A 19,476-nucleotide genomic window follows, 5' to 3' on the forward strand; every position below is an offset into this window, starting at 1 on the left:
TTGGACCCATGTTATCACGACAGGCTGCTCAAACATTTTTAAAATGTGCTAACTGCAGATTAAGTGAATTTAAGTTCATGGTTTCTGTATTCTCAGACCAGATACCCATTGTTAGAGAACCCAGAGATGCTTAGAAAGAGTGCAGAAGACTTTCTCAACAGAGCAGCAATGACAGATGCTGGACTCCTCTTTTCTCCGTCTCAGATCGCCCTTACTGCTGTCCTTAATGGTGCAGCACGTGCTGGCCTCAAGATGGAGGCGTAGGTTTCTCCTTCAGCATTCAGAGATTCTAATACTGCCTTCACGTGCTATCGGAAATGTCCTATTTCCCACTTATGAAGTCGTGATTACAAGCTAGTCGTATTCAAGTGCTTTAATGTCGGAAAGAATCAAATGTATCGTCCCATTTGACAATCATATAAACATTTACCGTATGCAGTTTGCTGACAATTTTGGAATTTCGGTCAAATACATGCTTATTTCACTGCTTATAAAACATACAATATGCTTTGAATGACCGTTCACATCTACCTATAAATACACTACTTTAGCGACAAGACAAAGAGATGTAGTTGTTGCGAGGACAGCATTGACAGCAGCAATGGTCGTCCCCTCCACCATGTTTAAAGTTTATGACCTGCCCAACTCGGAAACTCGGGTATCAAAATTATTTCCGAATTTCCCAGTAGTAAATACGACTTGAGGCCGTTCACATCCAATTTCCAACTAGGAAACTCGTATTTACGATAATTCCGATAGCACGTGAAGGCAGCATAACAGTTGAGACCGCAGGGCATTAAAAAGTATTTTCTTTGACATTACAGATATTTGACTGAATGCATGGGGCTTAAGGAGGATAAAGGGACCCTCTCAACGATGTACGAGTCAATGAGACGTAAGTATTTTTCTTTTTCTAACTGGTTAAAATGTCACTAGATAAGAGATTAATAACTCTGAACAATCCTGCAAAACCTTCATGAAAGGTCTCAGATATTCAGTGGGTAAATCTTATAAATGGTGGCCTGGAACTTCAAAGTTATTTTATGAAAGGTTTATCTCCTAAAAGATCAATGTTGCTATGAGATTCCGTTTTGAAGATGAAAGAAGAATTTGACAATGTATATTTCTAATCACCTTAAAAACCTTTTGATCTTAAGACTTGAATGGCCAACAAACTCTTGACAGTTCATGTGAGACTGAAGACTGGAGTAATGGCTGCTAAAAAATTCAGCTTTGCATCACCGGAATACATTTCATGATAAAGTATATTAAAATAATTTATTTAAAATATTACTGTTTCACTCTACTTTTGATTAAATAATTTCAGCTGCTGTTAGTGACTTAAAAACTATAGAAGACAAAAACTTACCAATGTAGTGCATATCCATACATCAGAAGTTTTGATTTGCTGTTGTTATGCATAATAGTAACTTATTGGGCAAACCAGTTATTTGGAAGCTTGCTGTATTAAGGACAACTTTGGTCATCAAAGATTTTGTTTTTGGTGCATTAAGAATACAAATCTACCATGTGGACCATAATATTGTGTCTGCTTTCATTCTAGGAATGACAAGTCTTGTTAAAGCATACGAGCTTCCCAAAGCTGAGGAGGTCAATACCTGCAAACAGAAACTGGAAAGGATTCATGCTGAATTTGCTACAAACTTGTGAGTATTTGTTGGAAAATATAAAATCAATGACATGGCCCTCATAGTTCTAAACAGATCAGTTTGTTTAAAAAGCACACAAAATTAATCATACTAAGAGTTTTATTCAGCCAGGTTAGTAACTTGGTGTTTTGTATCTAAGATGCAAAAGTCGTGGGTTTTGAGTATAAAATAGAAAAATAAAAATACATGAGCTACCTAAAATACAAAAAAAAAAAGTAAATCTGCATCATGCTTTTCATAGATTTGCTGGGTCATATAATGCAGCTAAATGTACTGTACAGAATCCCCTATATCAGCTGTAGATGAAAACAGGGAATGAGTACAAAGTGAGCCGTTTCAAGTCAGTTGTAGCAAATATACACCTTCATACACCAACATGAATGTATTACCATGTTTTTATGACATGGCAGAATGGTTAAAAGCAGTTTTTGGGACATGTACCATGGTAGTCATTCATTACAATGATGTAAATCAGAGTACCATGGTATTTCCATCAGTTATCTCCACTTAATGGTACCACCACAGCACATTCTTTGTAAGGGAGTCAGCGAGTACAGGACAATGCAACTACTTGTCAGAGCAAACAAAAGGACATTGTAGAATCATTAAATTGGCGATATGTTCTGAGGTTTTACATAATAATACACATCAAGAAACAGCCAAATTAACTCAAGTGAGTTTGATAAACATGAACAGACTGATATGAAATAATATAGTTTTATACCGAGTAGGTCTTGATGCTCGACTTTTTTGTGATATGAAATAAACCAGGAAGCTCATAATCTACTTCGCCCATTCTAGGGAAAAGCTTTAATTCATTTGAGCTCGAGATGGTGCTATTGTAGGTTAGGTGGAAGAACAGGAAGCAGGTTATTAAAAGTGGACACATGCTCCAGCCCCGTGTAATCTATCCTCCAAAATTGAATCAGACTCACTGATCTGCTCATGTATCACATACAAACACTGGTTTGGAGATAAAAGCCAGGATGCAGCATCTTGTCAAGCGAAGCCGCTCAGAAGGTAAGATAGGAATCAGTCGCTATCTATAGGATCTAAGCCTACCTCTATCTGAAACTGCAGTTGAAAACAGGCAGAGGTTGTACGGTAGTATTGAGTGTAGACGGTTTCTTAAGGCTTGCATCATAAATGTACCTCGCTTCTCTGATGGTCAAGAGCAATGCAGTGCCAAAGTTCTTGCTTGCTACAGATGCCAGTCTAGCGCTCACGGCTCCCAGGTCGGTTACACAAGCGGTGTCAATTGAAGTTGGACAGATCAAAGTTGATTTTGCAGACATCTCCATGAGGGGTCAAGTTGATGAGCATTTCAGATTTACTCAATTTTGGTTCTTCTGTTGGAGATTCATGATTCCAAGAGATAATTTCGACAGAAATAACATCTCTAACCATCTCTTTGATGGCTCAGTGTGAATTGAAGTTTTGAATCCGTTGCTTTGAGAGATGGAGATTGGCAGTGTGTTGCCTAACTAGAGTCGAGCATCCAACTTCTTCATTTGCATCTGGGGAGAACGAGTCTTGCTGTCTTTGCTACCAATCTTTTCTTTCAGAGGATCTGGATAGTGGTTGCTACAGCCATAAAGGTACATTCAGTTCTGCAAAATAAAGACAAAATTAGGCATGGTGACCTTTTAGGATTAAATCTTGAGGGATTGATGGTAAGCCATAAAAAAAATAAGTACTTTCAGAAGGCTATGGCTATAGATCAGCTTGTTCTTCACCCTATTGAGACAGGATTTCTAGCTCACAAGAGTTATAAATGTCTATTTCTCAATGGCTCTGGTTAAACCAGAGCCATTGAGAAACAGTTTGAACAACAACAACCTGACATGGACAAAAACTACATATGATCTATAACTACACAGTTATGAGCTACATTAATGCACTAGTTTGCATGCTTCGATGTGTGTGAGATTGATGGGACAGTTACTAAATGAATGCAGTCTTCAGATAATAACAGTTTATGGTTCTGATGCTTTCTTCTGTCCATGTCCTTCAGGAAAAGAAAACATGGATATGATGATGATGATGATCACATCGTGAAAAGGCAGATGGTTGCTGAGGAAGTAAGTTTATTTGAAGATTATTTGTTCCTCAAATGTGCATCTTCTGGCTACTGCTTGAAGCTTACGGATTTTCTGTTTTGCAGGAGTGGACTGATGAAGATTTGGATACATTGTGACAATGAAATTGTTTTTAAATTGGCAACATCCTCTGAACAGGTTGAGTGATTCCTTCTGGCACTTGCCATAACTGACAGAGGATGCACTGCTCAAACTGGATTGTAAATATTTCAGCAAAATGTCATGTAAAGCTTTTCCTTCTGTGAAAATAAAACTTTTATTATTAATATAATTGTTGGGTTATTGTATTAACACAATATTACCACAAGCAGGGAACATTTATACTGCTTGTTTTTTGAAAGATGTAAATGCTTTTCAGCAAGGATGCATCACATTGATCATTGATCAAAAGTGACAGTAAAGATATTTGTTACAGAAGATTTATGTAGACTTTATCAAAGAATCCTGAAAAAAAGTAGCACAGGTTCCACAAATATTACACCGCACAACTGCTTACAACTGATAATGAAAAGGAATGTTTCTTGAGCAGCATATCAGCATGATTTCTGAAGGAGCATGTGACACTGAAGACTAGAGTAATGATGCTGAAAATTCAGCTTTGTCATCGCAGAAATAAATTACATTTTACAATAGAAGCTATTTTAAATGAATCATTTCACAATATTAGATTTTATGGTATTTTTATGTAAACGTCTTTCAAAAATGCTATTAAAAATCTTACCAAACCCAAGCTTTTGAATGGTAGTTAAAATCCACAGGATGAGCAAGAACTGCCTGCAACTTCAGTTAGTGCTGTAACAATTGTACTTTTTTCAGCCTTCAGGTAGTCATTTAACCGATGTCTTACTGTACACACATTACAGGGTCAGTTTCCCAACAGGAAAGCGGGGTTAAAGGGATGTTCTGGGTTATGCTCAAGTGACACATCACAGATGCTGTTGCTAACCATAATGGTTCTTTATTCAAAATCAAGAACTGAAAACATAGACAAACACTAGAATATTTTTAGAGGAGCACAACAGCTGTTTGTTGTTTTCAAAAGCTGCTTCCACGAGCTGATCTGAGACAGTACTTTATAAAACACGTTTAATAAGTGCATGCATTCCTGATACAATCTTTACTATTATACATTTTACTGCTGTAAACATTTGTTACCTTAAACGTTTCTCCTGAGAACGTGTCTGGCTTTGAATTTGTCTCAGGGAAGACTGAACCAATCAAACATATTGTACAATATGGAAAACAAATCAGGTTACCTCAAATTATGTACTCATGATTCCAGCAAGAGAATTTATTGTTTTGATATAAAATAATCATACTCTCTGAGGATGATAAAAAGAAAAACAAAATCCAGTCTACAGCACAAATTGAACTAAATGGAACAGGGAAAAGGACAAAGAACACTAGTCTGAGCACATTTTGCATATTCATAGCCATGTAAATCAGTAACAAATTACAGTATAAAAAGCATTTTAGCTCATAATCCAGTTATAGAGAAGAAGAAGCCTTGTGTCAGTTCAGTTTCAGATCAAGCAGATGAAGAGATACACTTTGGCAACCTGTATTTAAAAACATCATTCTGTCGACTTAATGGGTCATTCGTTCGACCCGTCTGTTAGATTGATATGTACCCAAGATACGGAGAGCAGTCAAAGCGAACGATCTGGTCGTGTGATGATAAAGTCATTGGTGTTGGACTTGGGAGTCCAGCCGTTTTGTTTTCTGCTGTAGTTTGCATAGTTCTCGTGGCACAGACAATGAGGCGGAGGAAAAGGGAGGATGGAAGATATGGGGAGGGTGGGAGTTGGCATGGGGATGAGGGTGGAGCATGCTGGGGTCCCATTGGCTACTCCATGGAGACGGAGACAAACTGACAGACAAAATGACGGAGGAGGAACTACCTGTTGCTGTTGGACATGGCATAATGCGCCTGTTTCTGTTGGAGGAGCTCAGTGATGGCCAGCAGCTTTTTCAGCACGTGCTGTGAAGAAAACAGAGCCAACAAGCAATGATTGCATTATAATCTTCACCTGCTGGGTTAAAAATGGCACAGCAAAGCCAAAGGAAATGCATTTTCTGCCTTGTTTTCTCAAGGTCACTTGTGAGGTCGTCTAGTGATGCATTTTCATTAATGTTTGCACCAATAACAGTGTGTGGGTGAAAATTCAGACTTACTGAGGTTCAATGATAAATAAAACCAGCTAGATGGAGCACAACAGAACTAGGTTACACTTTATTTTGATAGTTCACTTTAGACATTCTACTAAGTAATTTTGCAACCATGTCAACTAATTCTCATTAATTTGCAACTGCATGTCTACTAACTCTTAGGTTAGGTTTAGGGTTAGTAGAATAAGTTGACATATACTTGCAAAGCTTCTTATAGTCAGTATGTTGTATGCTGTGGACCCATCAAAATAAAGTGTTAGAAGATATTAAGCAGACAGTCCACTAATACTCTAATGACTGCTAGTTGACATTTAGTTGCAAAGTTACTTGCTGTTAGTAGAATGTCTAAAGTGGACTATCGAAATAAAGTGCTACCCAGAACTGAAAAGAGTCTCTGGAGTTAATATTACTTAAAAATTAACTCCAATTGACACACCATCTTAAAAACAGCCATCCAATGATTCTCAACCAAGTGGCCCAAAGGAGCTCTAAAATATTTCATAGGGTTAAGATTGTGAATTAAAATATATATTTTTTTAATTATTATGCAGTAAATCATTAATGAGTGAAGCTATTATTCAGCTATTAAAACTCCTGGAATCCTAATTGTTTTCAATTATTTTTTGTCTCACAGCTCTCTGGAAAACGTGATTCTGACTGGCTAATCTAGACATTCTGTGGCCACATATTTGTATAATGACCACTATATTATATATTTGAAGATTGTCTCTGGTAACCGATTTACTCTGGTATATGGCTATGCTAAGTTGTATTGTCCCTGGTAACTGCTTCATTATATAGCCATGCAATGTTCCCTCTAATCCCTTTTTTTTAAGAAATTTAATTACCAAGAAATTCTACTAATATCATAAAAAAAATAGCATACAGAACAGTTCTTTATATTAATATAACTGGCCTATAATAATATAATATGACAAATATCCCTTTTTGAGGTCAATTATTAGATTTATATAAAACATAATATAATAAAGACAAATTTAAGCATTTAAACTGACAGAATAGAAATGAATCGAAAACAAAATCTTTAAATTGAGATCTGTACATAATTATCTAAGAATCCATGTTCACATTTTTTTTAAATATTAGCTTAAACATCCCAATGTAGTAGAGTCTGCACACTACTACTACTAAACCTGTACACTCTTTCTATGAAACCGTAAACTGCATTCACCGGTTCTTAATCTATAGCATGCCAACTCTATAGCGGTTTGCGTGTGTCGCGCGGTAGCAACGTAAAAAATGTGCAGCCTTGCATGCCCGCAGCTTAGAGGGAATATTGTAGCCATGCTAGTTTTGCGTCTCTGAAGACACTCTGCATTAATCTTTTGAAATAAAACAATTTCAGCTAAAATCAATACTATATGATAAGTAACTGTGTAATAAGCGTGATAACGAACAGTCAGTTCATACATTCGTGTCAGCGTCCTGATCACCCTGTCAGGATTTGTTTTGCGCTAATGACCGGCTGAATGCATAATATATATATATATATATATATATATATATATATATATATATATATATATATATATATATATATATATATATATATATATATATATATATATATATATATATATATATATATATATCCCACCATCATGTATCACAAGAGAGACACATACCTGCTGTGCTCCTCTCTCATTGCTGAGGGTACGGAGTTCGTCAGAATGAGTGGCACAGATCTCATGCAGGGCAGCAAGGTCACGGGACAAATCAGTCCTAAAGTGCTCGGTAGATTCCGGGAGATCAGGAACATTCTGGGGAAACAGCACAGAGAGAATGTTATAGGAAAGCTACTTCACACAGAGCTCATAAACTGAGCCGCAAGCAACCCATGCTGCTTTAAAAATGGATACAGGGAAGTTTACCCCCAGCTCATCCAGAAACATGATCATCCTTTGTTTGTTGTTCTTGATGAAAGGATTCACCCCCTCCATGTAGGGCTCCTGCAACGCAAACACATCACGACAAATGCATCTCAACATTAGCATGCAAAGGACTCTTTGACGTCTATTCAGCGTAACTCATTTTCTATCACAGCGTGAAAATCCAAACACCTTAGCACCGAATTCCACCAGGTTGGCCAAGTTCTGCACAGACTTTGCTACCAGGGTGAGCGTTCGACCTGCTGTGGAGGATGGAGGGTCTGCAAAGACAAGACACATTTTCATTATCTTTAATATCAGACTAAAGTTGAGGTACCAATGTTGATTTCATTTTGTACACTTTTTTTAAAAAAGGTATAAAGACGAAGGAGATCCACACATCCAAATTTAGCCCAAAAGGCACACATAATTTATTATTCAGAGGTCACAAAATTGTGCATAAAAAGTGCAAAGTTGCTAAATGTTTTTGGGTACTAACCCTTCCTCAGTGCCATGTGCTACACTTTTTTTTTAGACATGGTTTTTACACAAAGTTCTTAAAAATCTTTTTTGTCATGTCACATTAGTTATGGTTTAGTAATGTAGTCTGTTGTTAATTAAAAAATGTTTTTGATAAATTTAATGCATCCTTGCTGAAAGTAATAAAAAGAAAAAACAAGAAATCTTACTGACCCCAAACGTTTGAACCTAGAAAATCTAAAAATCTAAAAACTTTTTTTTTTTTAACAATTCTTTGGTGAATAGAACATAATAATAAAATAAAATAAATAAATACATTTGATACTTTTAATGCATCCCTGCTGAAAGTACCGGGAAAAATTAAAATTAAAATCTTACTAACCCCAAACGTTTGAACAAAAAAAAATAATAATCTCAAAATACATAAATATCAATCAATTTGAACACTTCTAAACAACTTTATATATACTTAAATCAGAAGACACTGAGTATACTTAAGTATTAACTTTTTACAACTTGACAAATACATTGTTTCTACATTTTTCTTTATCCTTGACACTGACAATTTACTGCAGTGTTATTTTTGTCTTGCATTTAGCCAACAGTATATGTAGATTGCTTTCAAATTAAATTACAATTTTATTAAAATTACTAAAAAATACATTACTATTCATTAAATTTGTTATGCTTTTATGATGTGACATTTTTGTTAGAAAGAATTTTAAAACCCTTCACTAACAAACTTTTGTTTTTTTAATCCACTTTCGTATAAAAATACAAAAGGCTGTTGACTTTGCATCACTAAGACATGTTTATGCCTTTTGCACATTTGGACTTAAGTGCTCTTCTATCAGACTGAAGCTCTAACAGGTGCAGAATGAAATATTTGAGTGGGTACTTGACCTAAATATGTTGCAACTGAAAAAAGAAAAAAAAAAAGTTTGTGTGCAAGCTGTGCTCTCACCCGCAATGATGTTGAACATTCTGGGGTTGAGAATGGCAGGGCAGATGAGCCTTAGGAAGACAAAACCACTGGAGGACAGAGACAAACACATTTTGGGACTTTGCAAGATGTTCCTCTGTAAACACATGCAAATGTAGCTTGACAACATGTTACCTCACAACTCGGGTTCTCATTGTAGTGTCGGTAGGCCATTTCTGCTGCACAGACTTCTGAAGACAGCCATAAATGTACCTCAGGGTCCTTAGACAAGGAGGAAACAGACAAACTATGAACACTAAGGCTGTATAAACAGTGTTGTACCATGAAGAAGTGTATAATCAATTCAGCACAATATGGACAGGACGGTAATATAGTGGGGATGTACTGATATAAAAATCTTGTCTTTATGATAAGATGATAATTATTTTCTGATAATAAATATTCTGTTAAGCTGACATTAGCTTATCATTGGTCATCAGCCATAACAAAATAATGTTACAAACTATGCCTAAAATAAAATAACAGAATATTCAAGTATATTTAATTATATTATTGTTTAAAATTGTGGTCAATGTTTTTGTAAAGAAATTAATTATTTTATTCAGAAAGGATGCATTAATTTTAACAGAAGTGTCAGTAAAGAAAATGTAAGTTACACAAGATTTCTATTTCAAATAAATGCAAAAAAAAAAAAAAGTTGCACAACTGTTTTCAATATTGATATAAGAAGAAATGTCATTTGAGCACCAAATCAGCAAATTAGAATGATTTCTGAAGGAACATGTGGCACTGGAGTAATACTGGAGTTATGGCTGCTGTTCTGCTAAATTTAGCTTCGCCATAACAGGAATAAACTACATTAACATATATTGAAATAGAAACAGCTATTTTAAATTGTAATGATATTTCACAATATTACAGTTTTTACTGTATTTTTATCAAATAAATTCAGCCTTGTATAGCATAATAGACTTTTCAAAACATTAAAAACCCTTCCAATCCCAAACATTTGATCATTCCTATTGTATATACACATGTTGTAATGAAACTTGTGATGCCATGGCAAAATATGCATCAGTATATGTAGTATGGCACCACATTTCTAAGGTTAGTAAAAAAAAAAAAAAAAAAAAAGTAAAGTAAAGTCGTGACGTATTGTCAAGTATGGTGACCCATACTCGAAATTGGTGCTCTGCGTTTAACCCATCCAAGTGCACACACACAGAAGTGAGTAGTGAACAAATGCACACACACACACACACACACACACACACCGTGAACACACACCCGGAGCAGTGGGCAGCCATTTATGCTGCGGCGCCCGGGGAGCAGTTGGGGGTTCGGTGCCTTGTTCAAGGGCACCTCAGTCGTGGTATTGAGGGTGGAGAGAGCGCTGGACATTCACTCCCCCCACCTACAATTCCTGCCGGCCCGAGACTCAAACCCGCAACCTTTCGATTACGAGTCCAATTATCTAACCATTAGGCCACGACTTTCCCCTGATAGGACACTATATGGTGGTGTGCTATCATGCTTACGGGGGCAAGATCTCAGCAGCCATAAATATCTTCTCCACCAGCTCTGACAGGATGTTGAGTAAGTGAGCTAGATTCAGGTTAACATCCTCATTCTTCTCCAGTTTAGACGGGTTCAGCTATGGAGAGAGACCAGAAAGCACGCCACATGAGGGAAAAGGATTCTGACTGCCAGTTTATTCACTATTTAAGCTTTAGAAAGAACATCATGTTGATGGATTTGGCTCAGAAAGACTAAACACAACACATCAGAACAAGAAGATGAGAACATTTACAGATCTGAGGCACAATGGAGCCTGATGTTAACAGTGCGACATTTTTGTCCACTGAACAACACTTCTATTTAGTTCCATTATTACCTCACAGGACTGCTTGCTCTCCATGATCTTCAGTATGGTGTCTTTGAGGGCGTGATGGACGAAAGGAGTGGCTGTGGCCTTCATGTACTGCTCCATCAAAGTACTGGCCAGAGTAGTGGCCCGAAACAGCGTCGTAGCTTCATCTGCAACACCAAAACAAGAAACCACATTGTAAGGATGTTCGTGATAAACAAAAAAAAAAAAGTTTAGAATTTTTTTTTATTTTCTAAAAAATAGTCAAAACTTAACAACTGCTTTTTTGGAATATATTTTAAAATGTAATTTATTCATATTATTTCCTTCAGAAATCATTCTAATATGCTGATTTGCTGCTTAAGAAACATTTCTTCTTAAGACAACAATCTAATAAAATTTCATCATACTGAGTTTGAAGGCCCAAAAAGAGGAAAAAAGGACTTAGACCATTTTTGACTCTTAATCCATAAACGGTCAGATATGTACTCTTTAACATAACTTTGATGGCAGAATCTGATTGAAATCTAAATACTCATGAAGTATAAGTTGTACTTGGTGACTGTTGTATTTCTATGTTATATGTACATGTTTTTTGCGGATGTGTTCAGTTTTTTTCTATTTGTTATATTATAACTGTTAAATTTTTCTAAATTTGAAATAGAAACCTTTTGTAATATTATAAATGTATTCATTTTTTTCTGAATTTAATGCATCATTGCTGAGTAAAAGCATCCTGCAGAGTCAAGTCACAATCTAATTAATATTCCTGAACCAAACTTTCATCATGATTGAGCTTATAAATTCATCCACATACCAAAATTGAGTCAATACTACTACTACTGATATCGTGACAGCTCTTCTCTGAACACACTGCACATTTTCAAGATGATGTCTGATTACTCAGTCTATTAAATAAACAATTGTTCATTGCTTGAAAAGAGGGACTGTATAAAAAGCACAAACAAAACTGTCAAAGCTTTGTTCTGTAGCTAAAACATGATGAACAAGCCTGAGGGAAGCTGTATAGCCTCAGTGTAGCTGTGACATCTGTTTGCTGTTGAATACTGAACTGTGAATAAAGAGAGAGCCCTACCCTCCATATTAATTTCTCTGTCATTCAACATCCTCAGTAACGGAGCTTCGGCTCGCTCGTGTCTCAAGATACGGAGCAAGATGCTGGCCAGCAGGGTGCGGTCCTGTCCACACACGTGAGCCAACGCATGGATCACGTGATAGTCTCTCTGCAGGATGAGCTGGGGATGTACAGTGAGAGCATGTCAGCAATAGATAATTTTATCAAAAGGGTAAGTGCTCAAGGGCACACAAGTAATAGTTCAAACCATTACTCTTTTAGTTACAAGGCCAATCTCTTTAAGGCCACATCCTCTTCTGTGCAAAGTGTAAAGAATGACCACGTGTAAGCTCACCTCTTTGAATTCACTGTACTCTTCCTCAGGCATGATCTTCTCCATGGAGTATCGCACTCTTACGCGGAGTGAGCCTGGCTCAATTCCCTTCAGCGGCACATAGGAGCTCAGAGGAAACCACTCATCGATCATCTGGCCCCTCTGCAGCTTGCTCAGCTGGCAACGCATGAACACTGAAACAATATAGAAGAGAAACAAAGAGAAGAAGAGAAGTCTTGCTTCACTTCATCTAGTGCCTGCCAGCAGAGGGTGCACTTGTGCAAGGAAAAAGAGCATAGGGAATGTTAAAGGAATGTTGCTGCAGAAAATTAAATTGAGCTCTATGGAGCATCTTTAATATACTGTTGATTACCACAGACAATAACTCAAACTACAAATTGATTAAAAAAAAAAAAAAACTCAAATCAAGTTACAGTAACATTTAAAATGCATAGTGCCAGGCCATAAACATCAAAATTATATTCAATAAACTACTGAATTCTATTCAGCAAGGATGCGTTTCTGTTTCAGATTTCCATTTCAAATAAATAGGCTTCTTCAAAGAATCCCCAAAAACATGCATCATGGTTTCACAAAGATATTAAGCAAACATAATCAAAATGAATAATAATAAATGTTTCTTGAGCACTAAATCAGGATTTTAGGATGATTTTTGAAAGATAGTGTGACACTGAAGACTGGGGTAATAACTGCTGAACATTCAGCTTTCCCATCGCAGGAATAAACTGCATTTTAAAATATATTCAAATACAAATATTTTAAATTAATATTCTCTCACAATATTACTGTTTTTACAATATAAAAAAAATGCTGCCTTGTTAACCATAAGATTGTAAAAAAAAAAAAAAAAAAAAAAAAAAATCTCTCACCATAAATAAGATGAATATCGATTAAAAACTCCACTAACAGAAATGATGCTAATAACACAACATTTATCTAAATCAAATGTACAGCTTAAATAATACTCTTGACTTTGTATGTGCATTATTGTAACAACAACAAAATGAAACTGAAACCATGATTAACAAATTAAGCTTTTGCCACACGTCTTACTGGATACATTTTTTTTTATTTAGAAGTATGTTTTATTTTTGAGTGGTTAACACCAATATTTGTTAACTTGTTTGCTTAAGTCAGACGATCATTCTTATATCTTATATTTTAAACACTTTTTTTTTTTCAGTTAAACTAGTCAGCATCTCATTTCATTTGTCTGCCAAAGTGTATTTTTATGTACAGAATATCATGAAAAAGTTGATTTATTTCAGTAATACCATTCAAAAAGTGAAACGTGTATATTAGATTAATTCATTACACACAGACTGATATATTTCAAATGTTTATTTCCTTTAATTTTGATGATTATAACTGACAACTAATGAAAGTCCCAAATCCAGTATCTCAGAAAATTAGAATATCAATTAAGAACAATGCAAAAAAATTATCTTTAGAAATGTTGGCCAACTGAAAAGTGTGAACATGAAAAGTATGAGCATGTACAGCACTCAATATTTAGTTGGGGCTCCTTCGGCCTGGATTACTGCAGCAATGCGGCGTGGCATGGAGTCGATCAGTCTGTGGCACTGCTCAGGTGTTATGAGAGCCCATGTTGCTCTGATAGTGGCCTTCAGCTCTTCTGAATTGTTGGGTCTGGCGTATTGCATCTTCCTCTTCATAATACCCCATAGGTTTTCTATGGGGTTAAGGTCAGGCGAGTTTGCTGGCCAATCAAGAACAGGGATACCATGGTCCTTAATCCAGGTACTGGTAGCTTTGGCAGTGTGTGCAGGTGCCAAGTCCTGTTGGAAAATGAAATCTGCATCTCCATAAAGTTGGTCAGCAGCAGGAAGCATGAAGTGATCTAAAACTTCCTGGTAGACGGCTGCGTTGACCTTGGACCTCAGAGAAAACAATGGACCAACACCAGCAGATGACATGGCACCCCAAACCATCAATGACTGTGGAAACTTTACACTGGACCTCAAGCAATGTGGATTATGTGCCTCTCCTCTCTTCCTCCAGACTCTGGGACCTTGATTTCCAAAGGAAATGCTAAATTGACTTTCATCAGAGAACATAACTTTGGACCACTCAGCAGCAGTCCAGTCAAGACGCTTCTGACGCTGTCTCTTGTTCAAGAGTGGCTTGACACAAGGAATGCGACAGCTGAAACCCATGTCTTGCATACGTCTGTGCGTGGTGGTTCTTCAAGCACTGACTCCAGCTGCAGTCCACTCTTTGTGAATCTCCCCCACATTTTTGAATGGGTTTTTTTTTTTTTCACAATCCTCTCCAGGGTGCGGTTATCCCCATTGCTTGTACACTTTTTTTCTACCACATCTTGTTCTTCCCTTCGCCTCTCTATTAATGTGCTTGGACACAGAGCTCTGTGAACAGCCAGCCTCTTTAGCAATGACCTTTTGTGTCTTGCCCTCCTTGTGCAAGGTGTCAATGGTCGTCTTTTGGACAACTGTCAAGTCAGCAGTCTTCCCCATGATTGTGTAGCCTACAGAACTAGACTGAGAGACCATTTAAAGGCTTTTGCAGGTGTTTTGAGTTCATTAGCTGATTAGAGTGTGGCACCAGGGGTCTTCAATATTGAACATTTTCACAATATTCAAATTTTCTGAGATACTGAATTTGGGACTTTCATTAGTTGTCAGTTATAATCATCAAAATTAAAGGAAATAAACATTTGAAATATATCAGTCTGTGTGTAATGAATGAATCTAATATAGTTTCACTTTTTGAATGGTATTACTGAAATAAATCAACTTTTTCATGATATTCTAATTTTATGACCAGCCCCTGTATTTTAAGTGTTAATGGACCCAGTGTGAGGTATAAATAAATCTAATGCAATAATTATATGGTAATGAACAGTCAATAATACTCACAGATGTCACTTTCTTTGCTCTTCTTGGTCTTGTTGCTTAAGCTTATTTCAAATCTGTTGATTTCGCTCGACAAGTCACTGCGAGAGAGGAATAGTAATCAGAACCTTAATCGAGCATCACTTTCAAAGCCTCTAAACGAGTCTTGAGAGTCGCAATGAACTCACTCAAAGATGAACTCCTCAGTGAATACAGGGTTCTGTCCCTCTCTAGGATGAGTCTTCGCTACCTGCACACTGTTCAATGAGATGGTGCAGTAAGGGTTGGTGAAGTGTTTGATGGGAAGTTTGTGGGCCTCCTCCACATACAGGACTAAACTGCTAACCTAAGGCGAGAGAATGACACGCAAATGTTAAGATTTTTCTGTGCTCTGTAATGAATAAGTGATGAGATGTCAGAAGCAGATCACATGCGGAGATCTTTTTCCAAAAATATGCCTGTGGTAATGAAGATGACAATGTTCTTTTTAGATTTAGCCCAAATTGCATGTCTGGGATCAGGTGCTCTGAAAGTGGTTTTCATCACCCTGCTCACTAGCATCCAGACAGCTCAGCTGTGGCCTGCTTTGACAGCACATTCAGAGTCATCTGAAGACCTTAACTCGTGATTCAAGCAACAGAAGCTAACATTTAATAAAAACAGTGAGACTTCTCTCTTACCTGACGCAAACGCTTGTTGAATGTGGTCTGTAAGGGTTTCCTAAGGTTATTGCAGAACGTCTGCAGGCATTTCATCCAGTCCTGTGAATGCCGGACACATGGTTGGTTCAGAGAATCCTTCACCACATTTACACAGGCTTGCTTCAGACATGCAGAAAAACTCACATTTTGTGGCATCTGGGTTTAGTGTGTAGTGCCTTTATTTTTAGTTTGTGGTAATTCGGGGTACATTTGAAATTAAGATTAATTAAGAAATTAATACTTTTAAGCAAGGATGCATTAAATTGATCAAAAGTGACAGTAAGGATTTATATTGTTACAAAAAATATATGCATTTCAAATACTGTTCTTATATACTTTATCAACAAAGCCTGAAAAAATGCATCAAGGTTTCCACAAAAACATTAAACAGCACAACTGATTTCAACATTGATAATAATAAGAAATATTTCAGGTACACCAAATCAGCATATTAGAATTATTTCTGAAGGATCATATGACACTTAAGATTGGAGTAATAGCTGCTGAAAATTCATGTTTCTTCTTTATTTTTGATCAAATAAATGCAGACTTAATGAGATTTTTTATATACTTAAACACACATATGTAGAAGTGATTTAGTACCTGTGCCTGCTCAGGTGTCTCCCCAGCAAAGTAGAAAATGTACTGCTCTTCGCTAAAGTGCTGAACCACAATCTGGAAACAGTTTGGCCTGGACATAAAAACAGCATCAACATAAAATTTGTACATCAATATTGCTGCTTTGTAAACTGGCCCCAAACACCGTGGACAGTTGAGCTATACTTGAAACGGTTTTTCAAGTGACTTGAGTTGCAACACAATTGCATACCTGCCAAACAGACTGTCGTGGACCCCATACACTGAGCACACACTCAGATCGATTAGTCCTTTGGGTTTGGTGGCTCGCTTCTCACTCTCAAAGTAAATGAGCTGAGCATCATTGCCCTCCAGGATGAAGTACAAATGCTTCCAGCGCTTACCCTTACCTGTTGAAGTGAAGAGGTAAGCAAGATGATCCAGCATTTATTTTACTTGAAAAGTTTAGAAAATTTATTTTAAGGGAGCCAAACCATGGGAGAACATCTGATTTATTTATGCCATGAATTTAAAGGACAAGTATGTTCTTGCACAAGAAATATAATAAAGATTTTACTACACATCAAACCAGCTGAATACTAAATACAAACAACAGCTGAATGCCAACAAGAAAATGCATCAGTACTAGGGCTGATTCCAATTTTGTTAATATATGAATTCATTATGATATGTATCAAGTAGTTTTTCGTAAAGTTAAAATGGTAAACTACACAGGAACCTTGTCAGAAGGCACAATACTTTATTACACATTAAAATTAATATCAATTACATTTAATTGATATTTGTTTTTAAATATAAGCAACAATAAAAAACTGAGCTTTATACAAATATGTAAATTGTACAAATTTTATATCAACTTTTTAATGGTATAATTATGTTTCAAAAACCTACATTTAAACGGTGGCTTTCATGAAAACTTATTGAAGCATACATTAAATAATAAGCACATCACTAAACAGGTTAAGCAAAAATATAATAAATATGCAATAAGCTATTTTTCCAGCTAACTATCAAGTTTATGGACACTGAATGGCTTTCCTGAGGTAAGTTCATCTGTTTTATTGACATCTTTCCGTGGCTGATACACTGACTGAGGGATTGCATGAGACCTTCAGTTAGTTGAACTGTATCTTTTAACGTTAATTTGTATGCATTTCATACTATAACTAGTAGTAAAACAGAGGAGATAATTGGTTAATGTGAACTGCACACTACCACTTGGTCTGAGCAGCTACAGCGATCTGTTATGCCAAGGTAAAGAGAGCCAAAATGACATTCATTGATTGAATTTCCTGATGAAATTGGCAGAATCTAAAAGCTGAGACTTTGTTTTATCTCAAAAGTAGCAAAGCACAAAGCTTATTGCGATTGTTAGATGACAGGGATGCTACAATTAATGTTTAGTTAAGTTCTTTTCACGCATCAACTAAAAACAGCAAGACTAGATTTACCTTGAGATATAAGAATTAATAAAAACTGATAATTGATTAAAACCCAGCCCTAATCAGAACTATAAGAAATTCATTTTATAATGCACAACACTGAGGTAGATATACTACATATCGACTACAATGCCTGAACTAACAGATCTCATTACTTGCAGAACACCTCATTTATTCATATCATCAATTTTTAAGAGAACATTTAATTTGAATACGGGGAGCCCATATAATCCAGCCAGGATTCGAGGTATAATGATTTTAGCCCACATTAAACCACCTGAATATTAAATACAAACAGCTGAATACTAGCCAGACAAGATGTCAGAACTAATTCAGATTCATAGCCTTTGATCAATGAGCACACCACACAGAGCGCCAAATCTCTTAAGCAAAGCCACTGTCATTGAACTGGACAGCTCTGTGTGCTCAGGTAAACGCTTGGCTTTTAGTTCTGAGTAGCTGATCCTGAGCTGTCTGTGAAGAGTCTTCCTGTGCATTTCACAGGTGATCAAAGACTGTCTCACATGGGGCTTATGTGCTACAAATTACCCACATCCTCTCGTCCTACTGAGAATGACTGAGCACTGACTACAAATGTTACGTGTATGTGTCAAACAGCATTATGTGCTGATAACCAGTAAAAAGTCAATGGATGCAGTTGGCTGCATAAAAAGTAGCCTGTGGTACCTTTGTTGAGGAGAAGATATCCTTTCTTGACAATGTTTTTGTAGAAAGCATCTTTTGTTTTCCGTCGAATAGTGTTATAGATTTCTCTGCCATCGACCAAGTCAGAGAGGACTTGCTCTTTTTGCTAAATGGCAAAAAGGACAAAGTATTATGTTTATTATAGAGATGATCTTCAGCGATATCGGAGCTTATTGGAATGACTTTTCATTTACCTGGATTGAGACGGGATCTTTCAGAGTGTAGCCCTCCACGATCTGCTCTTTTCGGTAACGTTCGATAATATCGTCAACACTGCCAGGAAAAACTTGGTTTAATTAGAGACCAGCTGAATGTACAGCCGTGTGGAAAATTACATAGTGTTACATTTGAATTAAATCAGCTCTGCGGCATAATATATGGGACAGGGTTTCATCTCGAAAATGCTTTGTTCAACATCAGGAAGCAAAAATATTTGGACAGGCAGACTTTTGGAGTATATGACTGAAATCAGTTTAGTCATTTGTAAGGTGAACAAAAATGGTGTTTGCAGGCAAATTAATGAAATAAAAATTTGTGCATATATAAATTATTCACCTCTGTATGTAATAATCAGTGTTCATTTGTACACAGTTGTGAAGCAAATGTGGAGT

General features: G+C 36.5%; 2 protein-coding genes across 4 annotated transcripts in view; one reads left to right on the forward strand and one right to left on the reverse strand.

Annotated features, from left to right (window-relative positions):
- Nucleotides 1–4,037, forward strand: part of LOC306870452 (cyclin-H-like) — a 28,380-nt gene extending 24,343 nt beyond the window's left edge. For all 3 annotated transcript variants that reach the window (XM_079417745.1, XM_079417743.1, XM_079417744.1), the window contains 5 exons: nt 97–260; nt 825–895; nt 1,565–1,667; nt 3,685–3,751; nt 3,835–4,037. In XM_079417745.1, the coding sequence (XP_079273871.1) occupies nt 97–260; nt 825–895; nt 1,565–1,667; nt 3,685–3,751; nt 3,835–3,867 (438 nt within the window). In that variant the 3' untranslated portion in view covers nt 3,868–4,037. The remainder of the gene's footprint in view (nt 1–96; nt 261–824; nt 896–1,564; nt 1,668–3,684; nt 3,752–3,834) is intronic.
- Nucleotides 4,038–4,705: 668 nt separating this feature from the next.
- Nucleotides 4,706–19,476, reverse strand: part of LOC306870450 (ras GTPase-activating protein 1-like) — a 44,281-nt gene continuing 29,510 nt past the window's right edge. Inside the window, exons 9-25 of the mRNA XM_079417741.1 lie at nt 19,060–19,138; nt 18,848–18,971; nt 16,951–17,107; nt 16,725–16,812; nt 16,101–16,181; nt 15,609–15,766; nt 15,445–15,521; nt 12,548–12,720; nt 12,214–12,373; nt 11,145–11,287; nt 10,789–10,904; nt 9,425–9,511; nt 9,272–9,339; nt 8,020–8,108; nt 7,831–7,908; nt 7,585–7,719; nt 4,706–5,750 (exon numbers count right to left, since the gene is read on the reverse strand). Of these exons, the coding sequence (XP_079273867.1) occupies nt 5,667–5,750; nt 7,585–7,719; nt 7,831–7,908; nt 8,020–8,108; nt 9,272–9,339; nt 9,425–9,511; nt 10,789–10,904; nt 11,145–11,287; nt 12,214–12,373; nt 12,548–12,720; nt 15,445–15,521; nt 15,609–15,766; nt 16,101–16,181; nt 16,725–16,812; nt 16,951–17,107; nt 18,848–18,971; nt 19,060–19,138 (1,897 nt within the window). The 3' untranslated portion in view covers nt 4,706–5,666. The remainder of the gene's footprint in view (nt 5,751–7,584; nt 7,720–7,830; nt 7,909–8,019; nt 8,109–9,271; nt 9,340–9,424; nt 9,512–10,788; nt 10,905–11,144; nt 11,288–12,213; nt 12,374–12,547; nt 12,721–15,444; nt 15,522–15,608; nt 15,767–16,100; nt 16,182–16,724; nt 16,813–16,950; nt 17,108–18,847; nt 18,972–19,059; nt 19,139–19,476) is intronic.

Source organism: Barbus barbus (assembly GCF_936440315.1).
Source record: "Barbus barbus genome assembly, chromosome: 5".
In the NCBI taxonomy this organism is placed as follows: Eukaryota; Metazoa; Chordata; class Actinopteri; order Cypriniformes; family Cyprinidae; genus Barbus; species Barbus barbus.